Source organism: Orbicella franksi, chromosome 11 (genome assembly GCF_964199315.1).
Source record: "Orbicella franksi chromosome 11, jaOrbFran1.1, whole genome shotgun sequence".
Lineage (NCBI taxonomy): Eukaryota > Metazoa > Cnidaria > Anthozoa > Scleractinia > Merulinidae > Orbicella > Orbicella franksi.
The window spans coordinates 2,159,917-2,179,700 of NC_138155.1; the positions used below are offsets into that span (position 1 = coordinate 2,159,917).

Here is a 19,784-nt window from a genome sequence, read left to right on the forward strand (position 1 = left end):
TAAATATAAGTCAGTTTTTTTTTTTTACATCTCCCATCTGCAATTTTAGTTGCAACCACTTTAAATAGCACGAGGTATATTATTTGTCCAAAGCGTTCATTTCATGTAACTCAACCAAGCCTTGTTTCCACTGAGCCCGAGTTTCCCTTTTACATGGCCAGCCACATCTACTGAGAACCCAGGAATGGGGCACTTGGAGCAGATACACGTTAAATCCAACACCTAAGCACTAGGTGAAGAGAAATCTCAAACTCTCACCAGTTTGAACATTGATATTGCCAGTGGCAATGTCTGAGGCAAAGTCATTTGCCTTTTACTTTAAATGCATTCAAGGAAGTTGAGCAAGACCAAAATCGTGTTATCCCATTGTCTACAAAATAGATCCACACAGCACACATTTAATCCTGAATTTGTAAGCTAGTTGAACAAGAATTTGCTGGAAGTGTGACCTGGCACAGGGGACGAATACAATTACTTTTTACCACTTATATTGAAGCAAAACATACCCTACTTCTCCCATTAAGCTTCTAGCTTCTTAATTCCATTTATTGCAAATTATTTTTATTTTGAAAGAGCCATAGCTCATTAGCAAGTTGTTTATGATTCTTTTTGGTTGATAAAGAAATACAGCGGGCGAAACTCGATTAATCAAGCTTTACACAAGTTTTCAAGGACAAAACATTGCTTTGATTCCGAATTATTCACCCTTTTCTACGTAAGTTTTACCAACCTCAGCTCTCTTATCGTCCAACAAAACCATAATATCTGTCAACAACCATGTTGTTGGCCAGCGATACACTGATACACTTTATATGCAAGTCGAGATGCCTAAGAAGGAAAGGTAGGTTCAATTCCGGCATCGAATTCGAAGAGGTCAGAAACGGAAATAATTTATCTTTCAACCGTAAAGATTCGATGAACCGCGAAGCTTCGACTCCAAAAATCATCTGTTCAGCACTGAAACTGGTGGCTTTGTGAATCGAGCAGAAGTCATCTACAGCTATTACTTGGCCTGCGGAACATCTCATATGGATGTCATTCCAGATTTCTTTCAGCATCGGATGCGAGGGAACCTCCTATAAGTCATATTTCCACATCACCATCAGCGCGTGGAGATGTTTGCCGTTCAGCGATCAGATGAAAATGAGCTCGAGGGAAAATTTATCCTGGCATGCTTTCCGAGTCGTGTCCAACACTGCCTGACCGGTGGTGAGTGGTGCGTCAAGATGACGAACTGGCGCTAAACTAGACCTCTTGAGGGTGCATGATGCATAACGCTTGTTCTGTGAAGAATTAAAATAAAATACTGTCCAGGAGTATTAAATAAGCAACTTTGGGTATGCTTTTCTGTATATTTACTTCACAACAAGTGAGACTTCTAACCAGTTGCTTTCTATTTAAAGCAAAGGAACCAAAGATATTATATTACAACAAAAGCTTCAGAAACTCTTTCATGTGTAAAGTAAAATCACTGGAGAATTAAAAGCACTGCTTATTATTTTGTAGCAACTGCTGAAATAAAACGTTCAACGTGCTTAAACAATCTAAGGAAAGCCTTTATGATTCCGATCATCGCCACAGTTTCTACTTAGTAGTGAGAATTTCAATGTCCTACATCTGCCTTCGCTTTTTTAATTAATTTCCGGTATCCTAACTTTGATCAATTCCTGATAATGTACGGGAGTGTGGTCGACCAGCCGAATAAGCTTTTAACGTGATTACACTTTGTTGATTTTTGTTCATTAAATGAAAGAGCAAACTAGATACCAGAACTATTGTCGAAAAGCACAACCTTAAAAATAACACTGGTCGTTGTTGAATGATATTTTTTGACAGAATATCATTAACGTTGATAGGCTCCGTCGGGCATTTGCTAAAATTTCAAAACGTTATATCAGGCCAAGTAATAGCTGTAGATGACGTTTTCTGGTTAATTAGGTTCTAATTTTTTAATCTTAATTAACTTCTCTAAGTAATCTTTTTAAATTATATACATATTTTATTATATATTTTTAAGGTTTTTTTACCCCCCACCCTCCTTTTTATTTTTTTTTATTTAATGTCTTGCAGTGATGGGAGCATGCCTCCCTTTGCAAGAACCCCATAATGTAGATGTAGATGTAGAATATGGGCAACTTTTCACGAAGTCTTAGTGTCAGACGAAACAACAGTTAAGTTAAGTCACTTTTGATGGAAACACTTTCTTACAAAAAAATTAAGTGTGTTGAAAACTCGAGGCCATTCAGTCGAGATTAAGTCCCTGTCCATAAATATGGAAAATTCGATTTCGCTCACATTTTTATGGTAGATAGGATAGGCATGACAAAAACTACTGGGTAGTTTTTTTGGCAAAATATCCTTTTGTTACAAAGAAATATGCAAATTACCAAATCCGTTAAAATCGTCATTTGACGCACCATTTTATTAAACAAGTTTGAGAGCCTCGCATGCAAAACCACATCATTCTTCCGTCTTTAAAACACTCAAACATTTTTGTGCAATGTTTGAATGTGTACCGGGTTGATTGTAGAGAATGTTGCGTTGTCTTTTTAGGTGCAAAATAATTAAATTTCGAAGACATGTATTTCATTCACTTAAAAGTACTTCATGAATATAATTAATTTTCACCATGTGCGAAGCCTTCAAATGGATTAACCTTCTCATGGTTGAATCGCAGAAGGATGGTCTGCAGATTCCTGTGAAAATTTCTTTGGGCAAATGATTGTGAGCGATCTGAGAGCTTTTGGGTTGGCCGCTTAACAGAGGTTGGTGTACCTTAAATATTTTTGGCTATCGGGTTATAAATTTCTTGGTGAACATGGAATCAATTCAACACAATCATGATAGACGTGTGTTTGAATTATCACTCGTCACGTTCAATTTCAGACTCTTATCTTAAATTTTGGGTTGCCGCCGGCTTAATAGGGGCAAAGACAATAGAGAAACCCTTATCGGAACGACCAAATATACACATATTATCTATCAGTCTATCATGCAGAACTCAATCAAGCAAACAATATTTATTCAGTAAGTTTGGCTTTGCATTTTGGATTAGATCGAGCTAGTTCTGCGACTTCCCGTGTTTTAGTCCTTTATATGCCAGATAAGAACATAGTTTTACGGATGCTAGAGACCGACGCGAGATCTTAACAAGTTCTAACGTAATTTGGATCTTTCAATATCATCTAATCTGTTAGCAAACGGATCTCATAGCAGTTTGATGACTTGCTTGAAATAAATTTGCAAAAATGCTTGACGTCATGGATAATATATCGGACCGATGTATTTAAAATATAAGTGCTTACATTTAGAACGACTGCAACGTTTGGGGTCTTAAAAAGGGTAATGATTACACAATAACGCTTCTTTTGTCTGGCAGGTTATTTCCCTGTCTTAACTTTCACAATGGATTTTGTGAATGACGTAGTGGTCCTCAACTCCACTCTTCAACATAAAATAGCCGCATTTTTGCACAAGAAATATACTTTGTGATATAAAAAATGTGTGGGAAGTTAGTATTAAACCTCCAGTAACTTGTCACAGATATTTATTTAAATAAAGATATTGATGCATTGTATTAGTGTTTCATTTGCAACTTCAACGAACGTGCGGTACACTTATATTTGTTTGTCAGTTTTTAAGATTGCCACAGCAACCAGTTGTATTCAAACCAAAATAAAGTTTACAACTTCCGTTTTCGTCGCTATCGCGAATGATTTAAACGGTCTGTTTAAATTGAAGCCGATCGAATTCTTCCTGAAAATTGAAAACTGAAGTTAAGTTTATTATCTTGATCATGGATGTATTATAAAGCGTACTAATGATGAACACAAATCACGGTGTATTTACATGTTCGTACCGTACACGCATGTTTACTGGTCTGATTTATTTTATCTAATACCTCATGAATAAAATGCGGACGACAGCCATTTCTTTTGGAAATGTTGTACATTGTTAACGTTTCACGTAGAATTCGTACTTACCTGTCTGGCTTCTCCCTTCGACTCTTATCTCGGCTGGAGCTCTCTATTACGTTCGATTCACTCCGCTGACCCAACTAGCTCCCTATAAAACCCTTACCTCGGCTGAGCTGTTACTATGCGCCTCGATTCGCGCCAATGACCCCTTTGTTAGACCCTCTAAAATGGCTGCCTCAATTGAAATACTCGTCTACGCTCCTATTTAACTTTGGTATCAAAGTGTACTTTTGATTGCAGTTTATTCAAAATGCGTTTACAACTGCCCAGACATGTTCCGCATAAATTAAGAAGTTTCCCACGCATTTTATTCATGAGGTATTAAAGACAATAACTTATGACGTGATCTACGTTAATTAGATACCACAGCAATTTAATCAGGAAGCACATCAAATTTCCAGAAACCGGGGTGCCTTCTACACTGTTCATTATAAACTGATTGATAGTGCATATTTTCGGAATGATTCAGGGGGAGCTTTGATCATTGCATGTAAAGAACACCCACTACGAGAACTTTAAAACAGAGACGATACATCGAACACCATGGAATGAAACGAAAGAGAAAATGAATTATTATTTATCCACACAGCTAGCTACGTTTTCAGAACACCTCCTTCACCATGTGAAGGCAGGAGACGAAATGGTAACGGAGAGTTGTCAACTGCATTGCGGAGCAAGAGTCCTCCATGAAACGCTTCTCAAACTAGTACCCAGTGATAAATATTTTAGCGCGGTTCAAGAGTTGTTGTTCCAAAGCAAGTGTCGAAACATTGCAGTGGTACAAGTCGACAATGCACTAGACGTGGAGAGGGAGAAGTCAAGACAACTTGCATTTGCTGGCGTGACAGTCAAGAGTTCCAACAATTTGAACTGTAAAAACGAGATACAGCTTTCAGTTTCTTTTTCAACCCGGTTTATTTCAACCTACTACCAAAATGCCTTAATTAAATACCTACTGCAAATTGATAACTACAGTAGATAAATAATACAAACTCTTTTTTACTTCCATCTTTTATGAGACAAGCGGAATAGTGCAAATTGTCCACAAGTTCATGACAACTATTGTCGTGATCTAGATTATAGGGCTTATCTTCGGACTTGCCAATAATACATTGTAGACTACAGCTACTGGATATCACAAACCAATGCCTTAAAATTCTTTCTGCAATGGTATCTTGGTTAGTAAAGTGATCACACACTAATAGATACTGGCAGGCCATGGTCTAAGAGACGGGAGCTTGTCCTCACTTTCGAGACCATAACGTTGGAGGCTATACCGATATTTTTAAGCTAGTAACAATTTATAATTTGTCAAAACTATACTTGATACAGTTTAGCGAAATCGACACGACCGTACCGTGTTATTTATTTTGTCCTGCTTCAGACGACGCTCGCAGGTTCCAACCGTTTACTTTGTCTCGGTGTTTGGGAATGATCTTTCAAACTGGGTCCGGTGCTGCGTTCTAAGAAATGCACTGTACGTAGCCTTGGGGATCAAGGGCGATAGAATCACAGCTCTCGCGCTGTGACAGACCTGGCCTGCTAGAGACACATTGCTCTGTTGCTTCAGCTGTGCGTGATATCAAACTGTTATCAGACGGGTCGCTTGGTTCATGAACGGGTGAATTCAAAACAGCTGACGAAGAAGGCCCATCAGGCAGCATGTTTGTATCAGATGCAGGACTCTCTGGCTGGTCTTCCGATAGCCTTTCGCCTTCGGAGGCAATAAATGTTATGTAGCCATGAGGATCAAGGGCGATTGAATCACAACTCTCGCGCTGTCGTAGACCCGGCCTGTTAGAGTTACTTTGCTCATTTGCTTCAGCTATGGGTGGCATCAAATGGGTATCAGACGGGCTCTTAGGCTCAGGACGTGGTGAGGGTAAGTTGCTATATTGGTGCTCCCCTTTCTCGTAAGCAGCTGCTGAGGAAGGTCTATCAGGCTGAGTCAATGGCTTGTCCTTAGATGGCCTTTTCTCTTCAGAAATTGCTGGAGGTGGAATTCCAAGAGATGCGCGTTTCTTTTCAGGAACGTCTGGTACCCCGCTGTCTGTAGAGGAGATTCCTGCTACAAAATTGGGTGGAGTAGTGTTCATGGCAGCGCCCGATGTTCTTCTGATTGGAGACACAGGAGGCTGTGGATATCTGCTGGACTCTATCTCGCTCCTTTTCTCAGGATATGATGTCGGATAGCTTACAGATCTAGGAATGATTTGGGTGGAAGTCGTGGATGGTTTCCTTGCAGGTGGCAGGGCTGGAGGTTTAAACCGGGCTCTTATTTCATCATAAGGTGATGGCCACTGAACAGAAATTACTGAAGGTTTACGGGAAGGCTGCAACTCATCTGGATCGTCATAATCCTCATCAGATGCAAGATCCACTGGTTCCGGAAGAGGTGCCGGAGGACGAGTAGCAATATCTGGATTTTCAGGATCGATAATCTGTCGTGTTGAAGCGCTCTTGTTTTTGTTCATGGGTGGTCCGCCTAGGTTATGGTGATGTCTTATTACCTATAGAAGTAAATTGGAAAAGGTTTGTATGTTTAGAAAACTTAATTCTAAATGCCAGTTGATCCATTAAAAAACCCAACTCATTAGGAGCATATCTCAGTAAAAAAGGTGGCTTCCCTAGTGTTGGTAACACTCAGCACCATCTTACCTTAATATAGCTTTTTCATCCCTCACACACACAAAAAAAACAAAACAACAAAACTCCACTCATTGTCATATGTACGCCTACATTCGACCACTTAGACATGCAACTCTGGATCCTATGATAGGCAGGAAAGAATTGACTTACCAAGATCGTTAATATCACTATTAGAGCCACAACAGCAGTGCAAGCAATCACAGTTCCAACAATAACTCCGGTCCGTCTGCCTTCATCGTCACCGACAAATTTATTTCTGGTTTTGTTAACTTGCTGCGGTTGTGACGTTACCTTTGGACCCTCCAATGGACATTGTTCCTGATCAGCTGTGCATAGATTAACAAATCAAATTGACGACTGTTGATTTATAGATTCTTATTTTTGCCTTATGCATTGTTGACTATATCGGGAGGAAATTAAATAGCCATATTACAAGTCACAAGGTGATATTAATAGCCTTTGCATTTGCTACAAGAAACGCTGAGGCTGAAAGATGTCTTCGGGTATTTACATGGTATTACCTTCTCTGCCTCTATAGCACACTTCTGAACTAGCGCAGTAAGGTTGATTTAATGGCACGTCATCTTTGTCGTTTTTACACCAATAGCAGCCAACGACGCCTTCACATGCTTGCGAACTGTTTCTTTCACTGCAGCGAGGATCAAAACATTTTTCTAATCCTGGCGTAGGATCTTTGCATATCTTTTTAGGGACTGGCGAGTTCTGATTGCTCGTTGGTTGTATTTCAGGTGCTGAGGGTGGGCAAATAGGATCGCTTAAAAAAAAAAACAAAAACAAAAACAAAAAGAAGGGTTAATACTCAGTCACTGATAAACGTGAATCTTGCCTCCGCGTTTTTACCATTTAATCTACATGTGCCTGTCACTGGCAAATTAAGGGAGTTATTACATTCACGTAGGTCTTTTTTATCAAATGCAAAATCATCCCGAGACAGATATTAGATTCCTAAGAATCGTGTCATGGTAGGGCTTGTTTAATCATCAGCAACGTGGAAAGTGAAATAGAACAAACATGTTTGTGGGAAAGTGATTAATTATTCCCTATTTACAACTGTTAACTATAACAAAAGTCTCATTGTTTTACATTATCCTTTAATACAAAAAGGTACATGCATGTCTTGTTAGGTCTTGAAACAGAATCTTCTTTCAACGAACGTTTTGTTTTCGAATTTGCGATTTTCAAACAATTTGCTAAAATGGATAACAAACCTGCTGTCGAGGAATTGACTGCGACAGTAACGGAAGTCCAGGGGGGAGGTGCAAGGGCATTCACACGTCAAGTTGAATAAAGAACATTCCCTATCTAAAGAACAGGGGCAAGGCTCTGTAGAGCAGAAGGATTCTCTTACAGCAACCCCTGCGAATGAACATTGACAAAAGTATTAATAAAGTCTGACTGATCTACTGACTCTTCAGGTGGCTGACAGATTGAAAGAGAGACAGAGAGACACACAGACAGACAGACAGACAAACAGCCAGACAGATAGACAAACAGTGCGCTGTACAGACAAATATTTTGACCTGGGTAATCTTATGAAAAACGAACATACAAAACTTATTTGCAAACCTATATAGGCATTTGTTCCTATAATTTTTCCCAGCTGGTATTTGGAACATCTTCCACCATTTCCGAGAGCATCGACTCCACCTGATGGTAAACTGACTTCGTAAAAGCTTTGCCTTTGAATCTCTTCCAGGTCACGGCATCCCATTTTTCTCAGGTACCCTTTTTTGATGAGGTCTTCTGCAACGTTCTTGTCCTTCTCCGTGATGTGCACGTACTCAACATCTGATGCTGCAGCTGATGAAAGCAAGAAGTCTTCGTGCATGATAAGGAAGCCAGCGCTGTCCATTACGAAACAGGAATAGGTCTGTGTATCTTTACACTTTGGGTAAACCTCGGTGAGTAACCTGTAAAATAGACATAAAAGTATAGTTTTATATTGTGCTATATAGATAAACGCTTTGGGTGAAAATTTGGCAAGATTTGAATTGATTGGCCAACACATGTGATAATAAATTCTTACCTGTGGAAATAAGTTAGTGGAAAGTCAGCCCCCATAACTCCAAGAACTTCATCGTTTGTGTGATGTATATGACTCGGTTCTCCTCGATACAGCGCCCGACCAGCGGTAATCACCACTCCAGCTCCTCCCGAATCCAAATACGGAGTTGTAAGAGTTAACAAACCGGTGTGGGCCAAAGCTGTATAATACCTGAAGAAAAAGTAGTAAATTTTAACCATTGGTTAAAAATGAAGGCGCTGGAAGTGGAAAAAAATTTGCATTGTGGAGAATATTTATTGCCTATCAAATAAAATCGAGAACAAAATTGATTTTAATTTGTTCAGGCTCCATTTGACCTCAAAAGTCTGTTATTCCGCCCTCGTGCGTATACTCTAATTGGACGCTCCTGTTCCATTACAAATCTATTTATCTGATTGTTCTTTCATCATCGACTATTCGCTGGTAGACCACTATCACATACGCATGTCCAGGATAGGGAAATCAATCGTGTGCCTGGTTTAAGAAATCAGATACACTCGCACTCTTTTTCTATAAGCAATAGAAAAAACACCCGTGGCGTTGGAAATATACAGTGATACTATACTAAAGCAAGTGTTTAAAATCAACTTTTCAGTACAGCCTTTTTTGTGACGACATATTCTGCTGGAATCGCCCCAGAAAGTACACTAAGACGATTCCTAATGAGTTATTCTTACCAAGGTCTCTGTCTTGGGTCGTAACCTTTGTCTTCCACACTACCTGGAGTTGTTCTAAAAACTCCATTTGATGTACCAATGTATCTCCAGACCAAATATTGCGTGAGTTCCGTTTTGTCACGCAGCCACAAGTCTTCAACCTGCCAAGTCGCAGTCACTGCGTCTCGGATGCCGCTCTTCAAGCCTGGATTTCTTACTGTTCCTGAGTCGTCTTTCATGTAAGCAGTTAGCAGCTGCACGTCAGCCTTTGTCTCATCTTTGCCTATATACTCGTATGGGTCTAAATAGGCTCCCGGAGCAAACTTTACTACAGTGGTGTCTATTAGAGAAAATGTATTATTAAACCTCATTCGGTCATTTTCGTTTTATAACAAAGTCTAATTTCTGAGGCTGTTGCTGCTTGTTTTTACTGAGTTGTGGAGTACGGTGCCGTATTTAGAGCTCGATGCTCTAACTGCCTGTGAATGTCTCAGATTGAATATGTCCTCAGTGTCTTCCTAGTATTCTTGTCAATCTAAGCTTAGCCAGACGTTCTTACAACAACAGCTTGGTATGAAAGAAAGCGCGAATGGGTGGCGCGCTGACTGTCACATTAACAGCTTTCTTTTTTCTGTATTTTACAGTAATTCGCCCATCGCCACCTTTATCTGAAAATATATTTTGGGGAATCTGCCGGACACAAAACAATAGCCATTCGTTAAAGCCTATGATTATCTTTAACCTTATTTGCTTTCGTCTCTCGTTCTAGTGATACAGAGCACACGTCACTAAACGCATAATCCACCAATTGGGCGGTTAAATGGGCCGGCTATCTTTCAATACTTCTCTCAAACACATCTCACTCAACCAAGATACAAGTATCATGGCAGCAAACAAATTTTGAATATGAAGGTTACATCAACTAGGTGAGTGCTGCTGGGTTTTCCAGCCTGCAGAACTTTAGCTAGGGAAGAGATTCGTAAAGGAACAGGTCCCTTGGATATCCCTGTGGGATATCAAAATTGGTTTCTTTTGATGAGTGGTGCCAGCTGCCCAAATGCCGCTCAAATGCAGGTAAAGCTATAAACGTAGAAAGCAGATTTTAGCTTCCTCCTTACTCAGTTCAGTTCCCATCAGATTGGATAGATTCAGATCGTGAGGAAGGTCTTTATTTTGCAAGGCATTTAGTGACCGCTTTGCTCAACCTACCTTTAGCAGCATGTGTCCCAAACTGAGAACACGGCTTCTCCGGATAATTCAGGTCAATTCGGTGATATTTAAACGTGTAGTCTATAGAAGAACAACAACGAAACCATAAAATCAACCAGTTAAAACGTTTGACGATTTATCAGAGCAATATATACTTGCTTCAGTCCGTCCTTTTCACTTAGGCTGACGTCATGTGTAAGTGCACGTTTTCATCGATCTTTGTTTACCTGGGAAACGTGCATGCACTTGATAAGAAGGGACTATATTTTCTGTTTCCGAAAATATTGCTTTAAACCGTCGTAGATGTCACAAATAATAATAATAAAAATAATAACAGTGATAATGACAATATTCATAATAATAATGTTCATAATAATAATAATTATAAATTTATATATAGCACTAATACTATAAAATATTCAAAAGCGTTCTGCATATAAAAAGAAGCTAACAAAGTAAAACAAAGGTCTATAAAAAGCATAAAATGTGCTAGAAACACAAAAATATAAAAGGGCTTATGTAACTAAGATGTACAAAAATTATGAACAGTCATAAGTGATATGTCTTCCCTCGTTTTTTAAAAATGTCCAAAGACGAGCTTGATCGTATGATTACGGGCAAATTGTTCCGTAAAAATAGACCGGAACGATAAAAGGCGCGGTCACCAAGTGTAGTGAGAATCTCATATTAGCCTTGTGACAGAGGAGATCCTTTATGTATTCTTGAGCCTTGAACATATGAAACCATTAACTTTAATTGATCTACTAGGAACTGCAAATGATTGATGTATTCTTATAAAAAAACTAACCTGCAGGAATTTTGAGTGAGGTAAGTTGATCCTCAGCATGGGAAACAGGTACAACCACACCCACAGAGAAATCAATTCCTACTAATGGCCTCCAGAAGTATCTGGAATTAACTTCTTTTACTGTTACTCCTTCTTTCTCTTTTCCCCCTCTTGGCAGAAATCGTTTAGCAACAAATGTTTTCGATCCAGATTTTCCACTAGGAAAGAACAAAATGGATGCACCTTGCTAAATTCAAGAGTGTCACAATATCAGCTTTCAAGACGGGAGGAATGTCCTTTACCCAATATCAAAATACTTTTTTTTTTTTCGATTCCGGTCTGTGCTATGTATCAATAGGCAAGGGTATATTCTACGGGAGGCGCTGTGGAGGAATATTGAGCGCAACAAGGAAGTGAATCAGCAAGGAGCGTACTTTAAACCGTGAACATACCTTTTTATTGAGTAGAAGACCTCTTCGAACTCTGCCTCTGGTTCCAATGTCCTTATGTCCAGAAAAACGGGGTCCCCGTACGCATCGGTTGGAGCTGGAAGGAGCGGGTGAATTAATGTCCTTCCAGAGTTACTGATCATAAACGCATAGGTGCTTTGACCTTGATTAAAGAACGTGATATCTGACAACAGATCATCCATGTTGATATCAGTGCCTGCCACGCCAATAAACTTTCCTTGATGAAAACAAGGGAGCGTGATCGACATAAGAAGTCCTAAAAATGAAGATAAAGAATTCATGTGCAGTATTTCAATAACCGATAACATGGGTATATTGTTAATAATAGCCCTTTTCACGGTTAATTTTTCTCATTTGCATTACAACGCAATCCAAGGTGGATGCGAGAAAGTTTCGGGCTAAAACTACAAAATAGCCCGAAATTGCCTCATATACATGCTCGATTTTACTGTAATGCAAATGAGCAAAGGTAACCGTGAAAACGGCATTTGTTGGGAAGTCTTGAAGCCTTTATGAAAAGTAAAGTGATTCAACCTACAGCAACAATGCCTGCTAATGATGACTGGTTTGTTAGATATGATACGGAAAGTTAATAACGAACACTCTAGTCAGTGTACTGTCAATTTTTATCCCACTGGCGCAGTTTGAATCACGCATTTTCAATAAAGAAACACTTTTTGCTATTATTTTAACCGGCACTGGTGCAGGATCTATATGATGCGTTTCATTTTCCTGATATATTGCTTCCGATCAAGACAGGTTTAGGAATGACTATGGCTTCCGCAATTTTCTTTCTGGTTTTTTAACGCGCGCAGTCGACGATTTGAGATTTGGGAAAATGAAACAGCTGCAAACAGTCCATTATACACTATAAACCATAGTGGTAAGTATGAACTGTTATGATGAATATATCCTACCTGTTCCAAAAGCGTCAACATAAGGCACAGACACCACAGGGTCAAGCTGCTTTCCCAGTGCGAATAAATTATAATACATTCCCATTTTAATTCTTAGGTTCTTGATGTCTTCGACATAAGTGTATTCTCCACGCTACAGAGATAAGATAAGAGCTGATTAGATGCATTCACAAGTTAGAGCCCGGTCAGCCCGGTTAATGAATTTATTGATGTTGATCGATAGCTTCAACTATAAACACAGTTGACAAGCGGTGGTGCAAATTTTTAAAACGGCAGTTTTAGTTCAACGTCTTTTTGGCCAATATCTGATGGCCTCAGCTGAACTTCTGTATTTCGGAGGTGTCCGAACCATAGAAGTAACTAAGGATGATACGAATCATGGTTTCCCTGAAATGAAGTTCATAGGTTGAAACAAATAGCTACATAAAGGTTTCTGTATCATGGAGGTGTCCATTAAGAAAGCTTCCACCGTATTGGTTAAGCAATAGGGGACTTTAGCAAACTACGACGGCGACACTAACGAGAACGTCACAAAACAAAAGGTTTAACGAGCAAAGCAACGGTTCTGCACAAGCGTTTTGAATCTTGGTACATTTCATATACCCGTCATCTGCAAAACAAGAACGTGAAATGACCAAGTTCCCCTTTTTTGGGGGAAACGTGAATCGCAGTTTTCGTATCTTCCCTTGGAATTAAAAGCATTCATTTCATATTTAACCAGAACAGATGACACAGTCGCAACATTCAAAGGTAAAATATGAATCAATTTTTTGCAAGGCGTCCTCCTCGGTGTTGCTGTCGTCATTATTAAAACTCCCTAATATGTCATGCAACGTGTCAAACAGGCGAGTGTCGCAACATCTCTGCCGCAGATAGCGGTTAACGATATCATTTGAACTAACACTTCATTTATTACCGTGATGTCTCCGACAGAAGTGCTTGCAGGTGCACCATATTTTGCTGTGTTTTGCTCGGCGATGTCTTCCAGAATAGTCTGATTCACTGCACTGCCAAATCCATACGTTAGAATGATGACCGAATTGTTAAGCTCAAAGTTTTTATCTCTTATGGTATGGAAAATCAGTTCCTTGTTTTCATCTGAAGGTGCCCCATCAGTCAGAAATAGAATGACTCTTTTCTTCTTCTCTCCCGGCTCTTCAGAGACTGAGCCTTTCAGTAGACTGAAAGCTTTTTCAAACGCCAATCTGTATTGAGTTTGACCTGTAAATCAAAAAGAGCACACGCAGTAATTACACTTCACAGTTTTTAAGGGGTGACATTATCGAACGTGTCCGAACGGTGTTTGGGGGTGAAGTTCATTTGGCGAGGCAGGCATTCGGGGGAACTCTCATATGACAAGGTAGGGGATGCTTAACGGAAAATTTAATTTAAGGTCACAGTATACCTTCAGGGGTGTCTCGCGCGCAAGCGATGTAGCGCGTGCAGTTTAAACTGTAGATACCTAAACCCCTATATCAAATTAAAGCTTATGGAGCTGGCTATCAAACTATACCAAGAAATTTGAAAGAAAATGAATTGTCGAATTTTTCACGACCACTAAATGCGAGCGCCCGAATCACCTTTCGAAAGCTACAAGTCAAAGCGAATTTCGTTTTTCGTCAATTTAATTTTTTCCTCGGTTTCAGGGCCCAAAGCGCTTAAAAAAGCGTGTCTGCGTTTTGGCATATTCAATTGCAGTAAAAAGTTACAAAACATTTTCGAAATAGGATTAAAAAAATGTGGAGTGATCGTACGAAAATCGCTCTCGAAGAAAAAGTATTTCGTAATTAACAATTCCCAGACACGCTTTTGTAGTTTATATGTTAAACTAGCCACTGTCCAAATTTAAGAGCAATTGAACAAATTCCCTTTGAGTTATAACTCTTTAAAGTGTCTGCTTCAAGTGAAAAAATTTATTCGAGAAAACAGCGTTAAGAAAAATTTTCTGCTTCGCAAACAAACTCCGCCCACAAACGCCTTCAACTGGGTTCTCAGATAACTAAGCCAATCAGTGCAGGGAAAGTTTACTACCGTTAACCTCCTGGTGAAATTTACGCGCGAATCTCTAAAAAACTCTTGTGTTTCGCAATGCGCTCAAGGAACCGAAGGCAGAGAGAGAATTTTTCTGTAGCTCGGTTTTTCTTGAAGCTGGTCTGGCAAAATGGGGAAGACTAAAAAGGATACGAACGTTAGAGTGGCTGAGCGAAGAAAACAAACAAAAGAAAGCGCCGAGAGCAACTGTGGGTGGGCAACTGTGCATGGATTATACTTCAAATGGTCTCAATGAGTGCGACGATTCGTCGATATCGGACTCATCAGACGAGTCTCTGTCAGCATCCCTGTTATTGCTGTCAAGTTCCGAAATTTTTACAGAACCTTTCTTTTCTTTTACCACGAATATTTGCCCGCCTTATACGATAACTATAGCTAAATCCGCGTGGCGAACTTTCCCTTCTTCACTCATTGATGTATTTTCATTCGTTCTTCGCTGTTTTCGCTTTTTCGAACCGGTCCATGGTTTAAACGTGGTCTATGTTTACTTATAACTTAATAGAGACACGCCTAATACCAAAAAAGCTGGGTAGTCAGAACAACAATGCTGATCAACTGAGTAGTCAATTCGTGACATCCATATAAGTAATTTCCGCGAAAATCGTCTCGGTTGATTCCATACGCGCCATAGGGCTGTCAATCAAGAGGTAAACTTTTACTTCCGGTGAAAACGTAAAACCGCCATTTCTCCGCCAATATTTAGTCTTTTTCAAAAAATTTTTTCAGAAATTAGAGATTATTCCTCGACCACTATTTTGACCCAAAAATCCAAATATGAAGAAAATTGCCGACCCGAAGGTATACTGTAACCTTAAGTGCTTAAAGGAAACCAATCCAGGCGTGGCTCGAGCTTTATTTGACCACTAAAAGATATCACTTAAAATAGAATTGACTCCATTACCAGCCGCTGTTCGGGAAAGGAGCCCGGGTTAGTATAGACCAGAGTCGAGAGACCGGCGGTAACGAGCCTAAAAACAAAATTAAGAGCGTTATGTTACTATTATTTCTTCGAGTGCACCCTTAACGATACTTGGACAGCTAAAACTAGTGCCGTCTTATCGAATCCTTGATTTACACCCTTGATTTATATCAACACGACTGATCTTTTGTCTTACCATGAGGCACCAGCCCATCGACATAACTTTTCATTTTTCTGATATTTGTAGGGATTGCCAAAGCTAACCCTTCACTGTAGCAGCGACTTTTGCCTCCAACATCTCCTGGAGTGGAAGCGTAATTGTTAAATGCCACGATACCAACCTACAGAAATAAATTAATATGATAAAGGTCTGACAGTACACATGCAGCCCAAATGCATCAGTCACGTATCGTCATCGCTATGAGGTCCCTGGTTTGGTCGTTACAATTACAATTCATAACCTTTTTCGCCGCAGTGCGGAGGAGGGATGGCGCAGTGGTGAGTGCTCGCCTCCCCTTTAATGTCACTCGGATTCGATCCCGACCCCTGCCAGAAATGAGTTGAGTTTGTTGTTGGTTTTCGCCTTCTCCAAGGGTTTTTCTCCGGGAATTCCGGATTTCCTTCATCCACAAGAACCAACACCTCCAAACTTCCAATTCGAGTTTAGGACCCGCATGTAAACATCAGCGGGTAGTTCAGGAAATAAGCCTGCGAACAGATATCATAACAATGGGACAAATCCGTTGCATGCCCCTGATCACCCACCTGGTCTTTTGGGTTCATGGTATCCAAAACTGTTTTCGCAGCTTCTTTGGCGATGTAAAGTTTTTCTCCTGTCATGGACGCACTTATGTCGACAACAAGCACCACGTCTTTAGCTTCAGGGGTGGCGGTTTCCACGTAAAATGGTCTGTAACGGGGATCATACTTGTCACATTCCTCTTTGTCGTCAAACACTGGAAAGTTGGTCATGACGCCCTGCTCTGATCCAAAGTACTGCCACTTTATGAAGGGATACGTTTTCGAGATGTCTTTCATTTCCTTGAAAACGCCCTCGTCTAAATGGATTGGGTTTGGAGACGCGCTGCCTGAAATCTTCAAACAAACATTGTCGAGATCCACTCTTGAGTGAAATCTTACATCGTACTTCAAAGTCAATTTGTTGACGTGGCAGCATTCTGTTTGTGGTGCAGCTTTCGTTGACCTGGCATACGAGTCCTCGACTGCTTTCTTCAGGCGTTTGGCAACCTCAAACCTTGTTTTGAACTTGTCAGAGAGTTTCACCGCCAGATGTGGAGTGATGTCTTCTCCTTTTATGGTCCGCTTCTGATACTGAAGGCTGTCAAAATAATTCTAAGAGATAAAAAATATGCAACAGTTAGAACACTTCACTTAGAGGATATAATATGGCTCTTTGTGTGGGAGAAGAATGTATGCATATTTTAATCCTCGGCGGGTGAGTATAAAACGAACGTCTTTGGAAACTTCCATGAATGTGGAAAATTTAGACAACAAATGACGAAACTATCGGAAAAATAGTAATATTTCGGTAAGAGCTATACCAGAGTTCTACTTTCAAAGCAGAAAATGGCAGAAATTGAGCAAATAGTGAAAAATTATCTCCCAGTCGGCGTCAGCCGGAGAGTATTAAATGAACCTCTTTGGAAACGTGCAAGAATGTGAAAAAACTTTCGCGCCTCGATCAGTAACTCATTATTTGCCTGTAGCACAACTCAATCCAATCAGTCCTACTGGACGGATTTTCAAAAGTTAAAGGCAAGCAAGTTATCAATAACTGGGTAAAACCGCCAAAAATATTTCGAAATAGTTTTTTCTTAACTCAAATTGTAAAACCTAATTAATACACTGCCAAAAGGAAGAAGTTTGAGAGATATTGAACGATAACGCTGCGACAAACTATTAACCGATTGGTAAATCTAATCAGACCTAAACGTTTGAAAAAGAAGATTAGAGTAACTGGAAAAAGTTTTGGATAGGGATTTTAAATTTGCGGAAAGCTTATGTTCGAACCATTTTAAGGCTACATGTCCCTCACTCAAACCAGTAAGACCAACAGTTGAACTGATATCATGCACTCTGACTAAGCAAAATTTCCTATTGTTCTTACCTGCATTTCATCCACTCCAAGGGCATCCCTCGCAAACGTTTGCAGCTCCCTTCCAATTTGAGTTGGATCAAGGAGGCTGGAACCAACTTCGCTTGATAGCAGAACGAAAACCGAAAGTAAAAGTACGGAGAAAGTTTCGTTTGCGAAGCGAACTTTTCTAGCATTCATCGTCCGCTCGATCATTCCGCTTACACGTCAACGCAGTTTTACCCACTTCGACCCTCAAAACAAGTTTAAATGTCCGGTGCGCCAGTGAAAATACTGCGTGAAAATACAGTTAATTAATTGTTCCGTTATTATGATAGCGATTCCTCGTGGTCAGTGGTGCATTAAGATGACGAACTGGCGGTAAACAAGACTTCTTGAGGGTGTATGACGCATAACGCTTGTTCTTTGAAGAGTTAAAATAAAATACTGTCAATGAGTATTAAATAAGCAACTTTAGGTATGCTTCTCTGTGTGTTTACTTCACAACAAGTGAGACTTCGTACCAGTTGCTTTCTATTTAAAGCAAAGGAACCAAAGATATTATATTACAACAAAAGCTTCAGAAACTCTTTCATGTGTAAAGTAAAATCACTGGAGTTAAAAGCACCACTTATTATTTTGTAGCAACTGCTGAAATAAAAGGTTCAGCGTGCTTAAACAATCTAAGGAAAGCCTTTACGATTCCGATCATCGCCACAGTTTCTACTTACTGTTGAGAATTTCAATGTCCTACATCAGCTTTCGCTTTTAATTTCCGGTATTCCACCTTCGACTCCTGATAATGTATGGGAGTGTGGTCGACCAGCCGAATAAGCTTTTAACGTGATTACACTTTGTTGATCTTTGTTCATTAAATGAAAGAGAAAACTAGATATCAGAACCATTGTCGAACAACACAATCTTAAAAATAACACTGGTCGTTGTTGAATGATATTTTTTGACAGAATATCATTAACGTTGATAGGCTCCGGCGGGCATTTGCTAAAATTTCAAAACGTTATATCAGGATATGGGAAACTTTACACAAATTCTTAGTGTCAGACGAAACAACAGTTAAGTTAAGTCACTTTTGATGGAAACAATTTCTTACAAAAAATTAAGTGTGTAGAAAACTCGAGGCCATTCAGTCGAGATTAAGAGAGAAACGTGTTAATTATTTGATGTCTATCATGCAGAACTCAATCAAATAAACAATATTTATTCAGTAAGTTTGGCTGTGCATTTTGGATTAGATCGAGCTAGTTCTGCGACTTCCCGTGCTTTAGTCCTTTATACGTCAGATAAGCACATAGTTTCACGGATGCTAGAGGCTGAAGCGAGATCGTAACAAGTTCTAACGCAATTTGGATCTTTCAATATCATATAATCTGTTAGCAAAGCGAATTTCATAGCAGTTTGATGACTTGCTTGAAATAAGTTTGCAAAAATGCTTGACGTCATGGATAATATATCGGACCGATGTATTTAAAATATAAGTGCTTACATTTAGTACGACTGCAACGTTTTGGGGTCTTAAAAAGGGTAATTATTAAACAATAACGCTTCTTTTGTCTGGCAGGTTATTTCCCTGTCTTAACTTTCACAATGAATTTTGTGAATGACGTAGTGGTCCTCAACTCCACCCCTCAACATAAAATAGCCGCATTTTTGCACAAGAAATTTACTTTGTGCCATAAAAAATATGTGTGGGAATTAAACTACACAGATATTTATTTAAATGAAGATATTGATTCATTATATTAGTGTTTCATTTGAAACTTCAACGAACGTGCGGTACACTTATATTTGTTTGTCAGTTTTTAAGATTGCCACAGCAACCAATTGTATTCAAACCAAAATAAAGTTTACAACTTCCGTTTTCGTCGCTATCGCGAATGATTTAAACGGTCTGTTTAAAGTGAAGCCAATCGAATTCTTCCTGAAAAGTGAAAACTGAAGTTAAGTTTATTATCTTGATCACTGGGATG

At 39.5% G+C, this 19,784-nt stretch overlaps 1 protein-coding gene across 1 annotated transcript; it reads right to left on the bottom strand.

Moving 5' to 3' along the window:
* Position 1: 1 nt before the first annotated feature.
* Positions 2-18,386, bottom strand: LOC145460153 (VWFA and cache domain-containing protein 1-like). The gene is made up of 15 exons (XM_081444887.1): positions 17,830-18,386; positions 16,467-17,054; positions 15,898-16,042; positions 13,647-13,951; positions 12,731-12,863; positions 11,796-12,069; positions 11,365-11,561; positions 10,557-10,637; positions 9,369-9,687; positions 8,674-8,862; positions 8,214-8,557; positions 7,856-8,003; positions 7,148-7,401; positions 6,777-6,952; positions 2-6,487 (listed from the first exon to the last, which is right to left on the bottom strand). Exons 1-15 carry the CDS (start codon positions 18,010-18,012, stop codon positions 5,441-5,443), a joined length of 4,383 nt encoding a protein of 1,460 aa, XP_081301013.1. The 5' UTR covers positions 18,013-18,386; the 3' UTR covers positions 2-5,440.
* Between the last annotated feature and the right edge of the window lie 1,398 nt (positions 18,387-19,784).